This window comes from Pyxicephalus adspersus, chromosome 11 (assembly GCF_032062135.1).
Source record: "Pyxicephalus adspersus chromosome 11, UCB_Pads_2.0, whole genome shotgun sequence".
NCBI lineage: Eukaryota > Metazoa > Chordata > Amphibia > Anura > Pyxicephalidae > Pyxicephalus > Pyxicephalus adspersus.
The window spans coordinates 15,458,980-15,478,382 of NC_092868.1; the positions used below are offsets into that span (position 1 = coordinate 15,458,980).

The 19,403-nt window shown below is 38.4% G+C and overlaps 1 protein-coding gene across 1 annotated transcript; it reads right to left on the reverse strand.

The window, feature by feature from the left end:
• Nucleotides 1-5,152: 5,152 nt before the first annotated feature.
• Nucleotides 5,153-12,025, reverse strand: LOC140340762 (ferritin, lower subunit). Its single transcript, XM_072426141.1, has 4 exons — nucleotides 11,857-12,025; nucleotides 8,956-9,102; nucleotides 6,514-6,639; nucleotides 5,153-5,470 (listed from the first exon to the last, which is right to left on the reverse strand). Exons 1-4 carry the CDS (start codon nucleotides 11,956-11,958, stop codon nucleotides 5,324-5,326), a joined length of 522 nt encoding a protein of 173 aa, XP_072282242.1. The 5' UTR covers nucleotides 11,959-12,025; the 3' UTR covers nucleotides 5,153-5,323.
• Between the last annotated feature and the right edge of the window lie 7,378 nt (nucleotides 12,026-19,403).

Here is a 19,403-nt window from a genome sequence, read left to right on the forward strand (position 1 = left end):
AATGGGACACACAACTAATGTATACGTTGAATGTACACATTGTGCTTTGCTGGTATATCCAAGATTTTCTGTAGTTTCCACTTTTTTATTTGTTCGATTGGAAGTTTAAAAACAGCATATACACATGTTCGTATAGGTGACCAGCCAAGCCAGAGGATGTCAGCAAGGATGAAGGCCGCTCTCCTTCTCTGGCTGATGACACTTCTTGGAGGTGGGAAATAACAAATGGTTGTAAGAGGCTGTAGAGAGAACTGCCCTCCCCTCTATGACAACAAACAGGTACACAAACTGGCCAGGAGCACCACAGAGTGTACCGCAAAGCATGGTGCCTCAACTACCCCACTTGTACTCTGCCAGGTAGCATTGCATACCTGCCACGGAGTGAGCTAGAGGTGCCCACTTCATTTGAGTAGATCTAGTGCTCCAAGCAATCATCTGCATCATCTAATCCTAGAAAGTGGCATTCCGGCCATATAGTAGACATAGAAAACTCCTTTTGTATTCTGGCTTTGTCCCTTGCTGCAATACAAGCACAAAGTGACATTGCAGCATACAATTCCCCAATTCTCAAATCACTCCTAACCTGATCCATATACAGAAAATTGTCCGGAGCATTTGTCTGCAGAAAAAAGACAAAGCTCTGATGCACCCAACCCCAGGTAATTATAATAATAAAAATAATTATATTATTATATTCAATTATAGGTATTTTAGCAGCCAGTAGATACTCCCGTTACTTAGTGGGTGTCTTGATTTAGATGCCTCCTTTAAAACAATTCAGAAATCCAGGTTGCAACAACTTTTAAAAATTGTATAGATGAATCTTTTTGAATCACTGATTTTCCCCTACTTTCAGTTATGAGGCATACAAAAATATCTTTGTGAAACTTTTTAGTGGTAAAGAGTGAATACCATATTCTGCATTTAAGTAAGTAAGAGTAAGAGTAAGGACATGCAGAGAAACTAATTTACACATCTGGAAGTATATATTAAAGGATTCATCTATTGCTTTTTATTAGTAACCTGACAAATTTACTTTTTAGAGAGACCACTTTACCTGTACTGAGAAAAAATTAGGCCAGTTTTGAGAAGATTTCCTTTCATTTCCTGCCCCAGTGACATGACAAGAAGAGAGAGTGAATTTCTAAAACCCCCCAACTCTACACTGGGCATAGTATGCCCCACTATCATAATGGGGGCATGTATGGAGTCTATAAAAGCATTCTTATAGTAGCACCCTGCCTATTCATAAAATATATTAGTTCATATAGCAGTTGGGACATGATGTATGGTAACTCAAGGTGCATAGTGCATAGCATTCAGATTTAAACACCCTAAAATCTTGTGCATAGTGATGATTTCTTAATAAATATTTCCACAAGCCACCTATTAGTAAAACTGTATTTAGCTTCTCCAAGATTCATGAAGTTGTCTCATAACAATTTAGTGTTTTCTGTTTAGATGCCCTAAGTGTTATATAATAAAATTACAAAGTATACTGATTGAGGTGACATTACTGCACTGCATACCTGAAAAGAAACAACATATTTTTATCAGGTAATAGTTATTTTATAGGTAGCAAGTAACTCACTTGTTTTCTCCCATAATGCCTTGCTGGGTATCTGAGAGGCCAATTGCTAGGCACAGTGGTGTGGTGTGAAAATGGGTAGAGTCCTTAGATCTGTGTAAGCACCAAATTTTACAGTAGCTTAGGAAACTCTCTCTGCTTTTATACGACTAAAATGGTGCCTGGATTGGCTGGCCATGTGTCATAGAATAAAGAGCTGGGAAGAGCAAATTTGAACTTCCACAGGTCTTATTCTCTTCCTTTCCATGGGAAGTGGAATATAAACATAGAGAACTCTTTAAATGCAACTACTGCTTTGCCATACAAATCACAGTTTACCTTTACCCCATAAGGCAGAGCTAGGCAAACTCCGGCCTTTAGGATGGATACGGCCTAGCCAGTATTTTAGTCCAGCCTAACACCCCCCCTAGTTATTTATTGTTGGATCCGGTCTAATTGAATTGTCGCGTTATCACGAGTTCCTGTGTTATCATCGATCTCCTGCACAGTAACCCCAATTACTATGCCTAAAGACCAGAAGCAACGCGCAGCTACCAGTCTCCGGAAAGTTTACCTCGAACATCGTGTCTTCAACCCCAAATGGACTGACAAATTATTCTTCATCTAATGCGGCAACAAAGCCCTGTGTTTAGTGTGCAGCGACACCAACAGCACTTTCAAGCGGTCAAATCTCAAGAGGCATTTAGATGCCAAGCACGCGTACACGTACAGAGACTACACTGCGGATGAGTGGATGAGCAGAAGTTTGACGCTGCTCGCTTGCACTCACGTTCTGGCCTAGTGTGCCTTCTTGACCTTCTGAAAAGGCCTAGTAGTTTGCTGACCCCTGCTATAAGGCATACCTGTCCAGAAAAAAAAAAAATCGGGACTATCATTACCAACCCTCCATCAAAAAATGCTAGTATATTGACTGTCATATAGACAGGACTGGAATTAGCCAAGTGAAGGGAGCATGGGAGAAAGGCCTGGATGACTGGGGGGACAGGGGGCAGCCAGGATACAGTTAAAGTCAATTGTTTTGTGGTGAAGAAAAATTCAGGTTAGGGATTGGTAGGTAGGCAGAGGTGAATGTGGGGTTAAAGTGATATAAGGATTAGGAATGTAGAGGAAGGTCACTATATTTTTTAAAGTTTGGCAAAAAAGTTCCCGCCTGCCCCTTTTTTTTGGAAGGTAGTTGAGTGGCGGTTGAGGTCCTCATGGGTAGTCAATTTGGTGGTGGTATCCATGGGGTTGGGAGATCTAACTTCAGTGTGGAGTCTCCAAAAAGGAGAGAAAGGAGTTGATGTTAAAATTGGATTGGGGATGGGTGGTTATATTTTTTCTGAGCTGGGTGTTAAGGCGGCTGGGAGCAAAAATAGCTGGTTGACGAAGATCCCACATGGTAGTTGGGGCCTTCAAGGACAACCAGAAAGGTGTAAAAGGCAGTGTTTTTTGGGCATTATTTATAATTATTTACATTATTATTAGGTTGTTATTGTGTTGGTAATACATGGTATTGGGATGTTATTTATGCTGGTATGTATGTTGTTTATTGGTATGCATATACAGTTCAAGATTGTTGCTAAAAATGGCCATTTAACCACAAAAAGGAGTGGTGTGTATTATGGGGATTATGTTGGTTTTATGGGGGTGACGAGGAGGTCTGTGCATCTCTGGCATCCCACAATCATGCCATACTGGTGCACTAATTTCATCACCTTCTGAGTAAGTATACACAATTCTACTTTTCATACTAGGTCAGACACAAGAGCGTTACCATGTCAGTCCACCAAATTGAATTTTTAGAAGGAAGGCAATGTGGTTTTCTATAACCTATAAAATTATAGACTTACTGTTTTGGTGATAAAACTTTCAGTACTGTAGGGGTAGGTATTGGAGGACACAGAACTATATTTTCTTTAAGTAAGCACTAATGTCCTTCCAGTGAGGTTGCACAGATTTATAGTTTTATAAACCTTGTCCACATTTCTGTAGATATACCTTTGTCTAATAAGAATTTAAAGAGGGATCTCTTTCCTGACTGAGAAAGCTCAAAATTAAAAGGAATTTGGCTTTTTTGGTTCTATTAAGGCTTTAGGAGTTTATTGTCATAGGAGTTTCATTGCGACAGCCAGGACTAGCAAGGGCGGAAAAAAATCAATTTCAGACATTGAACAATAAATACTCATATTAACGTATGCTATCTGTCTTACTCATCACCCCTCAGTGGTAGGAAATCTACATAAAGCTGCATGATAACCTTGACAGAAGGTAAATGTGGCCTTATGTTGCAATACAATGAACAAGAACATGAATATAAACAAAGGTGAGGCAGTATTACCACGGAGAATAAAAATGAACACTGCGTAACCATAACAGCTAATTACTTTGCTATATATTTTCCCCATTAACTATTCAACCACCTCAGCACTCAAACCCTGCCTTGCTGGGTGTGGAGTACACAGTATACATTACTTATCAGTCTGGTTCCAACACACCTAGACGTTCCACACAGCTCAGCTAAAATATGAGGGAAGACATAGGACAGGTATAAAAAAAACAAAAAAAAAACAACTCCTGTATTTATCTGACTGATGGAAAATAAAGACAGATAGACTTCAGATGATTGTGCCTGGAAATGATCTTTTGTGGTTGTTTCCAGTGATAGATGAATGAACAAATGCTGTACATGCAGTGCCATTCTGCTCAATGAAAAGGAGAAGGGGGAGAATGAGCATGCCGCACCCTGCTGTGCTCTCCTCCACAAGCGTGCATAGTGGTCATTTATCAACCCGCCACAGGGAAGTTAGGGTACCTTATTGAACAATGTATACAGTGCTTTGTCGTGCTTGCCTTGGGTGAGAATCATCTGTTACGTGTACAAAGCTTGAGGGTAAGTACACACGTGCAATGGTTCTTGTCCGATAATCGGTCAAGGATCAGACTAATCAGACTAGAATCTTGCATGTACAGCGTTTGTTGTCCATCATCCGAACGACCATCCTGGTGGATCCACGGACAATGATCGATCATAATGGAAGTGAAGGGGAGAGAGCGAAGCGGGGTGCTGCTCCATGTTCTCCCCCTTCCCTCTACATAGAGCGGAACAGTGCTGCATGTACAGCATTCATTCGTGCAGTCGTTTGTCATTGGAAAATGTTTGCATGTGTTTATTGCTGTATACATGCTAGATTTTTGTGATTATGATCCCTCATCTCTGGAAACATATGTAACATATATATATATATATATATATATATATATATATATATATATATATATATATATATAATATATATGTAACATGTATCTAACATATGTACATGTAAGTCTAAGAACAACAGAGAATTAAACACAATATCCTCACAAATCCAGTCCAGAACAGTGGGTACTCCTATTACTTAATTTGGTTTTGTCTCCGATTGGAACCTACCTAAAAAAGACTTAAAGAAGATCTGGCTAACATTCTTATTTATATACTTTGAAGGAATCACTAAAAGCAAGCTTTTCCAGCAGGAGAGACATACATTAGCTTTTGTAAGAGGTCACTGAGATGAATAGGCATTTTTTTTAAAAGAGCATGTGTTGTTCTGAAAATGTGTTTATTAAAAATAAACCAGATTACAGAGAACTCACAACTAAATTGGTCCTAGCTTATTGCACACATTAATGCTGGTGGATGTCAAGGTTTTTTTTCCTCCAGTATAAATTAAATCTTTCTGATGCCTACACAAAGCTTTTGGAGCAATAGAAGCTTCAGCCCAGCGTGTGTTTGTTAAACAGGTACTCGGCCATGCCAGGATTGCTAGACCAAAGTTTCTTCAAGCTGGTGATGTGATCTCCAAGTTTCTTCATTGTCTCTACGCTCTCTGACAAATATGGAGACTCCAGGAAGTCTGTCATCTGCAAAGGATACAAGAAAATCTGTGAATGGTTTGTTCAGAAAAAGGAGCCCCTCCATTTCATTCTTCCTCTGAAACTTAATAATGGGGGCAAAGGAGGTGAGAGGGAAAGTGGTGGAGCTACAGTTTAATATATACATTAAGTAGGAAGTATGTACTATGTACTAAGTATGTCTAAGTGCTTTGCATGTTGCTCCTGGTCTTCTATAGGGGCACATCGATAACCTTAACCATGGGAGCGGAAATAACCAAAAAACGACCAGTCTCCAATTAGTGGTTTGGGACCCCCCTTCCTGTGCCCATTATTGGATCATTGTTGTGATGAACAGTTAGGCAGAAGCCAGGAATAGTATTTAAACTTTTGTTTCTAAGTCATACTAGCCTTTTAAAAATAGATCTGACTGACAAGTTTCTGCAGTCTTTAAATACTTGATATACCCACAAAAGCTCCTGGTAGTCACAGCTAACATGAACTTTAAAGATAATCTATCATATTAAATTGCAAATGCTGGTTGCCTGACCCTTTGTATTCAGTGAGTAAATTATAAGATAACAGCTTTTGGATTTTCTGACTTTTTTGATCTGCAGACTTTTTCTAGGTCCATTATTCAAAGTATTGGAGTTAATGGGACCCCATGTTGGCCAAGCATCTAGTGGTTTGGTAATGCCAATATGTGACATGTGAATTAATGATGGGTCCAGAAAGATAATCTGCAGTGTGAGAAAAATGGACGTAGCAATTGCTGTACTCTTTTTGGGAATGTTGATTACCCATTGCCATGCAACGTATCAGGCTTTTTAAGTCACTAACCCAGAATAAACATGCAAGTGAAGTCAATGAATCAGAGCTCCTGCTGTACATACATGTTTCAGGTCAGTGAATTGGTGTTAAAAATCATGATTCTGAATGACAAGCCAACATTTTGAGAAGCAGAGGGCAGAAATGGCAACCATCACAATGGATTTACAACACATTTTAAAGCTGAAATCCAATCCTAATTTAAAACCTGCAATTGTTTTCAGTGGTATGTGTTATTTACTTACATGGGGGTCATTCTTGTCAGCAGCCACGCGGTGGAGGTCCAGCAGAGCCTGGTTTACGGTTTTCTCCAGCTTTAAAGCCGTCTGCAGCGCCTCCAAACCATTTGTCCAATCATCACGCTCAGGTTTCTTTTAGTGTGGAAAGAATACAAAAAATAAAAACAATAGCAGTTTGTATACAGACAACACACACAAAGTTTTGTTATTATGTAAATCTGCCCCTGCAAACCTTCTTTATATGGTGGTTGAGAAGGATCCTACCCTGCCACAACCTCCTTATAGAAAGCAGCATAGGCTAAAGCAGAGTTTCTCAACAAGGATTCAGAGGAACCATAAGGGTCATTTAAAAGGTTGCTAGGGTTTCCTTGAGCAATTTGTGCCTCTGAGGTCAGTTAAAGTGACACCAATGATCTTTTTGGCTATATGTAAGAGTGGCGGTCTCGTGACACTGGCCAGCAATGTAAGAAACATTCTTTCTACTGGCCACCATGATAATGTACTGTAAGCTATGGAGATAGTAATTATAGCAGGGGTTCACCCGAAGACCTGAAAGTTATGTCAAGGGTTCCTGCATGTTAAAATGATCATAAAAGGCTGGTTTAAAGCCTAACTTACATATATAATGGTACTAAGCTGTATTATATTGCAAAACATTAGTTATGCTTTCAGATTTCACCTACAGGAACTACAGGAAATGTTGGATCATGGTGTTGGGTCATTGCAAAAAAAGTTAGAAATCTCTAAAAAAATGTGGTTATGATTGGTCCAGATTTAGGTTTTAATAAAAAGTATAGTTTTCCAATTTCCAATTTACCATGACAAGAAGTCTATGTCTGTAAAAAGTAAAAGCAACAGGTGCTCTTTAGTGGTAAACATCAGTATGTACTGTGGCTCATCAAGCATAAAATTGTATCAGTTCATACATGCTTCCTGACCCTTCACAGATTACATACATCCATGTATTGCAAGATACAGAGAACACAGTCCATCAGCAACTAAAGATCAAAAGAGCACACACACACACACACACTTGTTTGTTTTTGCAAACTGTATAACAAGAACTTACCTTGCGGCAATCGAGGGAGAGAAATGTGTTGCTGAACTGGTTCGTTTAAATTTCCACTAACAAAATGGCAATAATTCGAGTGGCAAATTTAAGGGTTACAGAGTTTATATTTACTGCTTTATTCTGACCCCTTTATGAGTTCCACAGCTTGTAGCACCTTCTGCTGGTAAAACTTGGTACTTTGGTCGTGCAACAGACAATGTTGTTCGCAGTTAAAGGGAGGATTCTGAGTACTACAGAGGTTGTTATTGCCGTTTGCATGTTTTACTGTTTGCAGGTATTACTACTTAAAAATACACTGATCCGGAAGCATGGGAAAAACTAAATTTAAATTTTCAGAAAAGATAGACACTGGCCTATGTTTTTCCAAACTCAGATTCTGTGATGCACAATTAAAAAGGTTTCATTTGGGGAGGGCCTGTGTACAAAAAAAGATTGCTGCAGTAGATGCAAGCCATGTGCCATTTTAACTGTAACAATTTTATTTTAGAATAAATTGCATCACTATTCTAAAATTATTCTGCAATCCCACTCCTGTGCTGGCATAGAGGAGCAACAGTCATACTCTTCACTCCCCCATGCAGTGTAGTGCTGGAGAGGACAGAGCGTGTGTCTGACCAGACGTGCATGTATGTATGGTAATACAGAAAACAGAAGTGGTTAGCACGTCTGTGTGAATAAATATCCATTTCTGTAAAGACGTTGTGATAACCACTTTTGTTTTCCTGCGCTTTAAATAGGGAAATAATTCTCTAGTATGGATTTTTTTTTTTAAATATACATGTGAAACAGATCAGCTCAATGGAAGTTACCAGTGTGTCTCTCTGTTTAAACCCAATTTCAGACATAATTTTCAACACGTTAGACCAGTCAGATTAGATTTTTTTGACATCTGTCTTACTCCTTAGACATACTTAGTTAGCTGCAGAATATTCTACCTTGCTGATCCTCTTACCCCAGACATAGTATAACCTCAAAACAATAGACCATAGTTTAGTGTATATACATAAACAGGCATTGTCAGTCTAAGCTTTAGGTCACATGATGGAGTAGCAGCTTATTAAAATACTTAGAACAACAGTTTTAGAAGCCACAATTTTTCAGATTAAGTTTTCTTTCAATGCTGGGGTGCAGCAAAACCCTAAGTGAGAAATCCTTCTTTAGTCTTTAGACTATTCTTATTAAAGAACATTGCAAATGACCTCAGATTACTCTCAAATGGTTGCTTCTAGAAGCTTTAAATAGAATCGTAATCAGAAATATTGTTACCCATAGATGACGAATTCTGCAGTATTGTTGCATTTTACTATTCCAAAGCTGGGTAAGAGCATATATAGAATAACACCATAAAGACATGTAATTGCAGGAAGAACTCATACCTCTACACTCTGGAGGAAGACCCGTCCACCTCTCTTGTTCTGGTACTTGATGAGCTTCTCGGCATGTTCCTTCTCCTCCTCTGAACGTTCCCGGAAAAATTTGGCAAAATTGTCAAGAGCTACATCATCACGGTCAAAATATGAGGCCTAAAGGGATATACACATTTTTTTTAACATTTTCGCCCAACTTTAGACACTATTTAGCAACTGGTACAATTTTTTCTCATCAATGTGTAATTTCATTCTTATAAATATTAAGAGTTAATATTGAGAGTTTTACTGTAAAGGACACTGAGATAGGCTACCATTGCTGACCTTCTTCTGTATTTTGTATGAAATTACGGAAGTTAGAATTAAATACCTTCATCCTTTTTCCAATGCCTACAGGGAAAGGCTGCTTACTGCCCAAGACATTGCTGTAGGACATCAGCCCCCTTAGTGCATTGTTATATCTAAAGATGTCCATTTCTTTCCTTCTTGTAATACGGGTCTCTGCAGGTGTAGCAGTTTGTCGCAAACTAGACCTTCTAGTCTAGGTATATTAGGTATATTTTCAGCTACAAAATGGATTCAAATCTGATCTTGACATTTAAAGGCTATTTGTGCTACATTATATATGACAAAACACAAAACCTATCATACAAGAAAGATGTACTATTCCATTGTTGACTTCCATTCTTCCTTGTCTTTAACACTGAGTCACTTGGTAGTAATAGAAGGATATGGAATTTTGACTTGTGGATACAAGATTATAGAGTTTGAAATAAGCAAAGGTATAATAAATGTATTCATGGCTTTATCCAGTTTTCCCACCTATTACTGGTTATTTCCCTCCCATAGGGCTAAAAAAGAAAATCACATTTTCACATCCAGTTGTGTTTTTACTTTTATGGAAACAATATGAATGAATAATTCCTATACAAAGAAAAGCCACATCTGTACCCTTAGAAGGGACCCCCTGCAGTGCTTGTCTGGCCCCATGTATGCCCTGCACATGATCTTTTTTTTTTTTTTTTCTTTGCAGAGAAAGCAGTTTTCTCGCCTTAGTCATAAGCAGTCTTTTATCTTCTGCCACCACCTTTACATAACTAAGTTTTATTACTTAACTGACGTAAGGCAGAAATATGGGAGGGGAGGTTGGAAGGTAGTGAAGGGCAGTATGTCTGAAGCTATTTCATTGACAAGTAGTTAGCCCATAGTGGACCTATACTGCCATTGTTAAATATATTGTGAAGAATGCCAATAGTCTCCGTGTAAAACTGGACATTTGGTTTTGAAATAAGCATGGTGAAAATTAAGTGCCAAGATATGTGGCAATTACCTGAACACCTGAGCTGCATACTAATTACTAAAGTCAGTAAAGCTATGTCCACATGCTGGACTGGGGAAAATCCCTGTTTTTCCTATGGAGGAGTGGGACGCTTCCCACTTATCCTCCTCCCCTATTTAGAACTGAACAGCACTGTGTTTATATTGCACATTCCAGTGTTCCCCCCAGACCTTTTTAGCTGGGTGCACCACCCGGCACTTTTTAGCAACCACCCGGCTGTTTATGTGTGGTTACTGATGAGTTGGGTCACAATTCAGCGGCTTCCACCCGCCTAGAATTTCTTACCACCCAGCTTACAAATATTTCTGGGTTGACCACTGCATTCAATCTACTGTCCCTGGAAATGATCTCAAGAGAATTTCTAGTTTCAGAAATATATTGTCTGCACACAGCATATTTCAGAAACCATACAAAGCGGAGGATCAGACCACCAACAAGGCAAAATAAATATTTCAGAACCAGATCAGCAATGGCAGCATACATAATCCTTTAACACAGATCCTCTTTAAATTGACATTCTCAAATTAGCACAACTACAATGTTTGCTGGATAGGCTATCACAAATGGATTTTATTTTCTGCTTGGAACAGATTCAATCATAAGAAAATGTCAATCTTATACAGTAAAACCTAGAAAATTGCATTCCTCACAATAAAACCAAATACACATGGACATGCAAATCCAATCAAGAGCTCTAATTTGTTCCTTGGTTCTCTCCACGATCAGAAGGGCAGAACATGTAAAATCGATCAGATCGACAAAAAATTAGTAACAGATCTGCTTGATGTCTATGCTACTGATTGCAGGTATCAGCTGTGTGGATGCCGTGAAGGGAAACTTATTAACCCTTTACAATTTGTTGTTTTTTTTTTAGAAACTGAAAACAGTGACAGTTATTTAAACTTTTAGATTGTAAGCTCTTCGGGACAGGGTCCTCTCCTCCACCTGTGTCTCTGTTTTTTGAAACCCCTATTTAATGTACAGCGTTGTGTAATATGTTGGCGCTATATACTGTTTAATAATATTAATAACTGCTAAATCTATATACAGCTTATATCAGGGAAGAAGGGGTTAGTAAGAGGTGACACGGTGTTAATCAGGAACATTTTTTTATTAAAATGAGACTCACCTACCAATATTTGTAAGGCTGCTTTAACTAAAGGACACGTAATTGATTTGAACACAAAATCTCCCAAATGAAAACAAAGAAGCTTTTCTAGGGACTAAAATATCCTATTTTTCAGGAATGCCACGGCACTAGTAACCACCTGCACAATTTAGAAAGACTCCTTGTACTACTTCAGCATGATTTTCATATTTATACACCAACTAAATGACCTCTGATCTCCAACAACATATGACATGAGAAAACATGGAGGGGAGGGGGTCCTGTTGACTTCCGGAATACAGGAAAGACAATACAAAAGCACAGCTCAGGCTAGAAAACATGCTTTATATTATTTCACATGTGTCATGTGTACATGGGTGTGCAGATCTTTTATAACTGATCCATTATTACAAAACATAGGTGCAGCGGGGAGGAGGCTGCTCCTACAACATAGAAGGCTCACCATAGACAGGTAGATGTAGGAGCTGTGATATTTCAGGTTCACCGTGCGGTTGAGGCCAGCCTCGCAGTCTTGGTGGAAGTTGTGCCTGACCTGAGACTCCATGATTATCTGAGTACAACAGTCACAGCTGAATGAATGTGCTGAGAGGAAGCCCTCCTGTGCTATAGAGGAAGCCCCAACCCCTCCTAATTCTTATCTGTCCCTCCTACAACACATGGCCTGCATAGTAAACTCAGGGGCCTGGCAGACATTGCTGCACATTTCACTGCCACAACCAATTATCCATGCTGGGTGATGTGAATTTGTCATCTCAAGTGTACAGAATTATTCACAAGTGTGTAAAATAGATACCGACACATTTAAAGTGAACCTGCCCCAAAGCCAGCCGTCTGTAATGCAATTTTTTGGATAGTTTTTTTACATAAACAATCAAAATAATTGTATTTTTTTTATTATTATTATTATTCTTAACATCTTGGGCGGTTTATTTCTGTCCTGATTTAGATGTCTAAAAGCGGTACATTTTTTTTCTTGAAAATTTATTTTACAGTATAATATAATAATATGAGTATAATAAAGTTTGAAACACAAAATCATGTCAAAATAATAAATAAATTAAAATAAATTTAATAATAAACTTTGACATGATTTTGTGTTTCAAACTTTAATATACCCATACCATTATACTTTAAAAAAAAATTTATGAAGGACAATGTACTGCTTTTAGACATAGAAACTCACTGCATTGCATTCAATACAGTATTTTTGTACTGAATGCAATACAAAATAATTTGAATTTCTCGCCGCGCCCCTAGCGACGGCTGTACACACTATTGTCACCAGGAACTCCCAGGGAACGTCAGCGCATTTGCCGGAGGGGAGGGCAAGAAAGAGGACGCGGCTAGCAGATGGCAGGACCCTGGAGGACCCCGATGGGACCAGGTGAGGCTTCCTTTTTTATTTTTTTTAGCTACCCTGAATGTGGTTTGGGGTTACCGATTTCAGGTTTTTTTACCCCGTGTCACGCTCGGGAGGTTAATAAATAGTATTTATATAGCACCAACATATTACGCAGTACGCTGTACATTAAATAGGACACAGGAGATGGTGAGGACCCTGCCCAGAAGAGCTTACAATCTAATACTTACAAATAATTTTTAGAATGGAATTTCAGTCAATTGATTTGACAAGATTTTGTTTTTGTCAAATTTAAATATTTCCATTAGATAAATTAGATATAAAAATAGTCATATTATTGAACAAGTGGATGGTACATCAAATAATTATAGCCGGACAAAAGGATCAGTTAACATCAGTTGTAATTGTGATCAGAAATCACAACAAGAGAATATCACATGGTGTGTGCCCAGCATACGACCAGTGTGGAGTCTACCATTGCTAACATTTTGCAAATCCGGTTAGTTGAAACTGTTAGTTAGTGGGTGACTTTAATTATTCTTGGATAGGAAGATTCAAATCTGTCATTATATTCATTTTTGTACAGAATGAACAGGGATGCTAGAAGTAGCGCTTGGCGGGCACTGATCCCCCTGCTTCTCAATGCCAAGTAGGGTACAGTGTACTGTACACACTCCTGTGCTGGTCAGATATCACAATATATCAGTCTGACTATTACATGCATTATCTGGGCTGCAATAGGTATTCACTTCAATAATTTATACTGCCATCCTCAACTAGAATACTGGTAGGGACAACATAACATTTGCACTTTACATTCAATACATATGAACGTAATCCCAGTCTAAAGCCAAAATTTATTATCTGCATACTGGTTTTGTGTTAGTGACTCATAAGTAATGAAGCCAAATGGTCAGCATGGCAGCAAGCATTTTAAAAGAAAGAATCTAGCAGAGATAGCCCCTGTGTTTTTCTTGATTGTTTAAACTAGTAGGCTTCATTCACACGCAATATTATATAAATGCATATACTCATGTGTTTTCATTTGCCTTAGGAAAGTTTGAAAAAAAATTGGATTCACTTACTTTTAGGGAAGTGCCATATCCTACAGCAGGTGCAAAGCTGGTGCCTAAATACTGTGTGGGTGCATATGGCTGATAAAAGAGGAGGAACAGACCAAGTGCCATCAATCAACATGGCGTTGCAGAAAAAGTAGGGCTGGATGAATGTCAGATTTTCACCTGAGATGAGCACCACTTTTGGTCTTGGCCATTATTTATCTGACATGTGTACGTAACTTTAGTCTTGGATCCTACATCATTACGTTTATATGCTAGGAGCTGGTTAACCTTTCTGATGATCAATGTTAAAAGCTACGTACACATAATAGTAATCAGATAGTCACCCAAGAAAAATGGGCATGCTTGTCAGACAGTACAGTGGTCCTCTAAATATTGCTCATCAATTTGCCATGACTGATCAGTAATTCAGGTGCCGATTGCTCATCCCCCCATCTCTCTATACTACAGAACAGCACTCATTCTTGTCATTGTCTCTCATTTGCAACCTCTATTTATTGTACAGCACAGCGTAGTACCGTATTTTTTGCCGTATAAGACGCACTTTTTCTTCCCCAAAACTAGGGGGAAAAAGTTAGTGCGTCCTATACGACAAATGTGTTAAAAAAAAATAATTAAAATATTATACTCACCCGATACCCGATCCTGCGTGTGTCTCTGGCTGCAGCGTGTCTCTCTTCTCTCTTCTGCCAGCATCGTGTTCTCTCCTGTCTGTAAAGCAAAGCGAAAGAAGCCGGCACAGCGCTACCTGCTGTTCCCTGTCCTAACTGCCGTACAGTGGAAAAAAAGCACAGAGTGATCAGAAGGGGAATTTGAATGACAGAGTGATCAGAAGGGGAGTTTGAATGACACAGAGTGATCAGAAAGGGAATTTGAAAGGTACAGAGTGATCAGAAAGGGAATTTGAATGGCACATGAGTGATCAGAAGGGGAATAATCAATCTTTCAGAATCTTTTTTTCTAGATTTTCCTCCTTTAACATTGGGTGCGTCTTATAGAGCGTCTTATACGGCGAAAAATACGGTATGTTGGCGCTATATAAATCCTGTTTATTAATAATAATTATTCATCTGTTACCGGTAACAATCATTTTAAGCAACAATCCTCTAATGTCTATTTTGAAATCTGTACAAGGATTTAGTCTTCTAAAACTCTTTCAATGTGTTGGCTTTACCTGGTCCCTGTATAACCCAGTTTATTTGATCTGACGGTCTTTCCTTATCTAACAAATGGATAATACTTGGAGGACCATTTTTGCTAACTAATGATTTGTATGCCACATGTGCTTTCACACTAACCTTGGTATGCCTTATGATAGCCTTTCAGCCTGTGCTTGGTATTAATGTATCCAAATCATTGTCATAAAAGCAGAAAAAACTTGAATTCACTTATTTTATGTGTAAAAAAACAGCAGTACTAAAATGTTTACAATACTTAGAAGTAGCGGATCAACTTTTTTTTTTTTAAACATTTTATTTTTAATAATTTTGTATTTTCATAACAAAAACAGACAGAACAAACAGCAATCACATTAATAGAATCAAAAGGTGTTGGTCTGGTACATATTGTACAAAGCATCAATAAGACATAGAAACATACAAATAAAACAAAGCAAAACACTATAACCAAGAGAATAGAACCTTTTACATTTCAACAACTAAAATTATCCATATCAAAAATCAAAAAATCAATAACTGCCATTTACCTGAAGAAGTATGTCAACATCACAAAACCCTTCCCTTCTGTTATCAGACACTCATCTCCCACTCTTCTCAAAACCCTTTAAATGGAATACTGAAAAAACCATATCGGTTTACCCTGTCCCTCCAGTCTGCTCTCCCAACTTTTTTTTATATTCAGCTGATTTCTGAAACATTAGCCAGGGTGCGGATCACCTTTTTGTTAGGGAGTTTATCCAAACCACTTCTTAAGCTCTAATGAGTGCCAGAAAAACACTAAAACCCAAATATCATGGAATGTGACATGGCATACAGTACAGAAAATAAGTATTGAACACATTAACATTTTTCTAAATTTCTAATAGGGCCATTGACCTAAAATTTACACCAGATATTGGTAACAACCCAAGTAATCCACACATATAAAGGAATCAAAATAAATACATCCATAAATTAGGTTATGTATAATAAAGTGGAATGGTACAGGAAATAAGTACTGAACATATGAAGAAAAGGAGGTGAAAAAGGGCAAGGAAAGCCAAGAAAGCTGCTGATATTTGTCAGTATTTAGAAAGCAATCCAGCTCCCTATCAGTGCAAATAATATCAGCTAGTTTAGCCCTAACTTAAAAACAGTGATGTGTTTATGGATTATTTCCCATGCTGTATGTGTATTGTCCATTTACAGGATGAGAAGTGTAAAAGTTGTCAAACACAGAGTTGTTCCTAGCAGCCTAATTCTTTCCTTGTTGTCAGGAAATCTGCATGGGTGTTGATCCTTCGATTTACAAATACTAGGTTGAGAATTATTAGCCCCCATACCTGTTCAGTGATGACTGCTATAGCAAGCAAACCAGTTGTTCTCCCTGTCCAAAATGTTCAACTCACTGTCCTCAAAAGAATGTTTCTTTTTATTAAGGTGTACATTTTACATGGAAAGCACAATGTCACACTTTTGTGGATGCAAATACTGGTGTATGTTCCCTGACAAAAGTTACTAGGAACAGCAACAAACGTTCACGTGAATATGACTAATTACTATAAAAAATACAAAAGCCTGGGCAATGAAGAACCTTCACAGACATGTTTTATTGGTATCATAGGCTGCATGGCTTACTTACAGTTGTAATATATAAATGTGGCTCAAAGTATAAATACTTTGGGTGCCCTTTATCCAATTGATGTAATGACTACATTTGCAAAATTCTAGCAGGTAACTGTGACAATATACAAATAACATTACCTCCATAAAAATGCATCCCTTTATGTAATACATTACATACATGTAATCACAGAAGAGATTATTAAAAGGTATGGTAAGTGACAAGATAACAATGTTGTTTGTTGTCAATTCTGAGATTGTGTTTATTCACACCCAACATTGTCAGGGAAGTCATTTGATACCAAGTGGTAATGACAGATCATAGTACTTGATTAATAATTCTACCACATGTATATTGAATGTTGCACAGTAATTAATAAAATACATGACACAGTAAATAATAAAGTACACTGATGGAAGCTGACATCACGTTAAGTATTTACTGAGGCATTTAATTATGGCATATATTTATTGGTGCTAATAGGTAACTTAAACTTGGCACAGTGTAGTTTATGGCCATTCAAAGATTTGACTTATTCTGCTTGAAGTAAAGTTTTAGGGTGCCCATTTACAGCATACTTGCACAATATGGCAAACCATTATCTGCTCTTTCAGCACTGACAGATCAATGCACATGCTCAATGGTTCATTGCTGCCAGTGGTGAATCTCATGGTTTGGAGTTCAGGGAGCCTATATATGGTTGCATTTGCAGGCAGGACCTACCACAGATCTTGGTGGGGGATAGGAAGCAGTATGGGCCGATACAAGCTGCATCTGAATGTTTCCCACCACACTAGCAGCTTGGTGGAAAGGCACAGAAGCCACACTGACTATTATAAAGCTAAATCACGTACCAACTTAACCAGGAGGCACATTAGTCACCGCTGAGAGGTAGTTTTTTAAATCACTGCGCAGTGCTTTACATAATACTGACTCCTGCACTCTGTGCAACTGGCTTCTGAACTCTGAGGTACTCCTATCTTTTGGCCTCTGTGTTACTTACACCTGTCCCCTGAATTCTGCACTACTTACTTCTGACCTCCTAACTCTATGCTACCTACTTCTGAACCCTACTTTTCCAAGTCCTGACCTTTGTATTTCACCTGACATACTTCTGACCCCTACACTCCACGTTACTTATTCCTGATCCCTGTGTTCTGTATTACTTACTCCAGTAATAAGCATTACGTATTCCTGATTAGGGATGAGCAAGAATACCTCTGGCATTTTCCTCGAAAATTTCCTGGAACATCCGATGAGTCCGCAAAATTTCAGCGTAACTATTTCACAGACCCATCTGAAGTTCCAGGAAATTATTACAGGAGGATTCCCAGGGCTGCATTCATTCATACAGCCCTGGAAATCTTCCTGTGTGCCATCCCCGGGCACTAGAGGTTAAATGGGGACAAGTCTCCCCATTCAAAACCTCTAGTGCTCTCTGATTGGCTGAGGAAAGGAAAATCCTGATGACGTTCAAGTGGGGATGGTACACTGAGTTGATCAATGAATGCAAATATTGATCAGCACAGCCCGCAGGACTTTTTTTTAGAATTCTTTTTTTTTTTAAGGAAAATTCGATCTCGATCAGCGAATTTACACCGGCCATTCTCACCACGAGATTGAGTTTAAAAATCTTGCTCGCTCATCCCTGATTCCTGATTTATGCACTTCGTGTGAAATACTAATGCCCCATACATTCTATGTTAATAACTCCTGGTTTCTTTTCTCTGTGTTACTTACTCCTAACATCTGAGCTCTCAATTACATTTTCCTGACATCTGTGTTACTCCTGAACCTTGCACATTTGCTCTGTGTTACTTACTAATAACCCTGTACTCTGAATTACTTGTGTGTTGCATCACTTACTTCTGACATCTGTACTACTCCTGATTTCTGAGCTCTGCATGAATTCTGTTCATTGCACTCCTGACCTCTGTGTGCTACATTAAAAAATGCTAACCCATGCACTACTTGCTCCTGACCTCCGCTCTCTGAGTTACATACTACTGGCCCCTGCACTCTGTGTTACTTTCTCCTAAATTCTATATGTTAGTTACTCCTGAACTCTGTACTCCACATTAATTAGTCATGTGCTATGCATTTTTTACTTCTGACCTTTATGTTTTTATTCACTTGCTTTTGTCCCTTGCTCTCTGTGCTACTTTTCCCTGTGCCCTTCATTTCATACTCCTGATCCCTGCACTCTTGTGCTACTTACTCCAAGCCTGTACTCTGTACTGTGTGTTAATTATCCCTGCCACCTGCGTTTTATGTTACATACTCCTGAATTTTGCACTCTATGTTACCTACTCTTAACATCTGAATTGTAAATGAATAATATTTTATTCCTAATCATTTAACTGGTTATCACCATCCATCCTTCCCCCAGTAGAGCACTGCTGATTACATCAACACTATGGACACTATAAAGCGATGATAATAACAAAGTTTATCTAAAAAAGCAAGTGTGTTGACATGAAATTAGCAGATTTAAGAGCAGTTGTATAGTTTCTGATGCGTTTTGTTGCATGGCTTCCTGAAGAAAAGACTTGCATTATGAGATAACACCGGGGAACAATTTTGAACAAATTTTTTGTTGACTTCAATTTTTAAGTTTATTTACATGAGTTGAGTGATTTGACACGTGATTTGGGACTATCGAAGAAGGCTTCAGAACTGATTACACAAATCTGTAAAAGAAGGGGAAGGGGAGGCGCACTATAGGCAACTTAGGCACTGGTTTATCATGGAGAAACAATAGTGATTGCT

Bases quoted from the DNA above. Each gene is read 5' to 3' on its own strand.
- LOC140340762 (XM_072426141.1), bottom strand. From the start codon at position 11,958: ATGGAGTCTCAGGTCAGGCACAACTTCCACCAAGACTGCGAGGCTGGC. The intron at 9,103-11,856 runs GTGAGCCTTCTA...ATATCCCTTTAG, and splicing joins CCTACATCTACCTGTCTATG to GCCTCATATTTTGACCGTGA. The intron at 5,471-6,513 runs GTAAGTAAATAA...TATCCTTTGCAG, and splicing joins CTGACAAGAATGACCCCCAT to ATGACAGACTTCCTGGAGTC.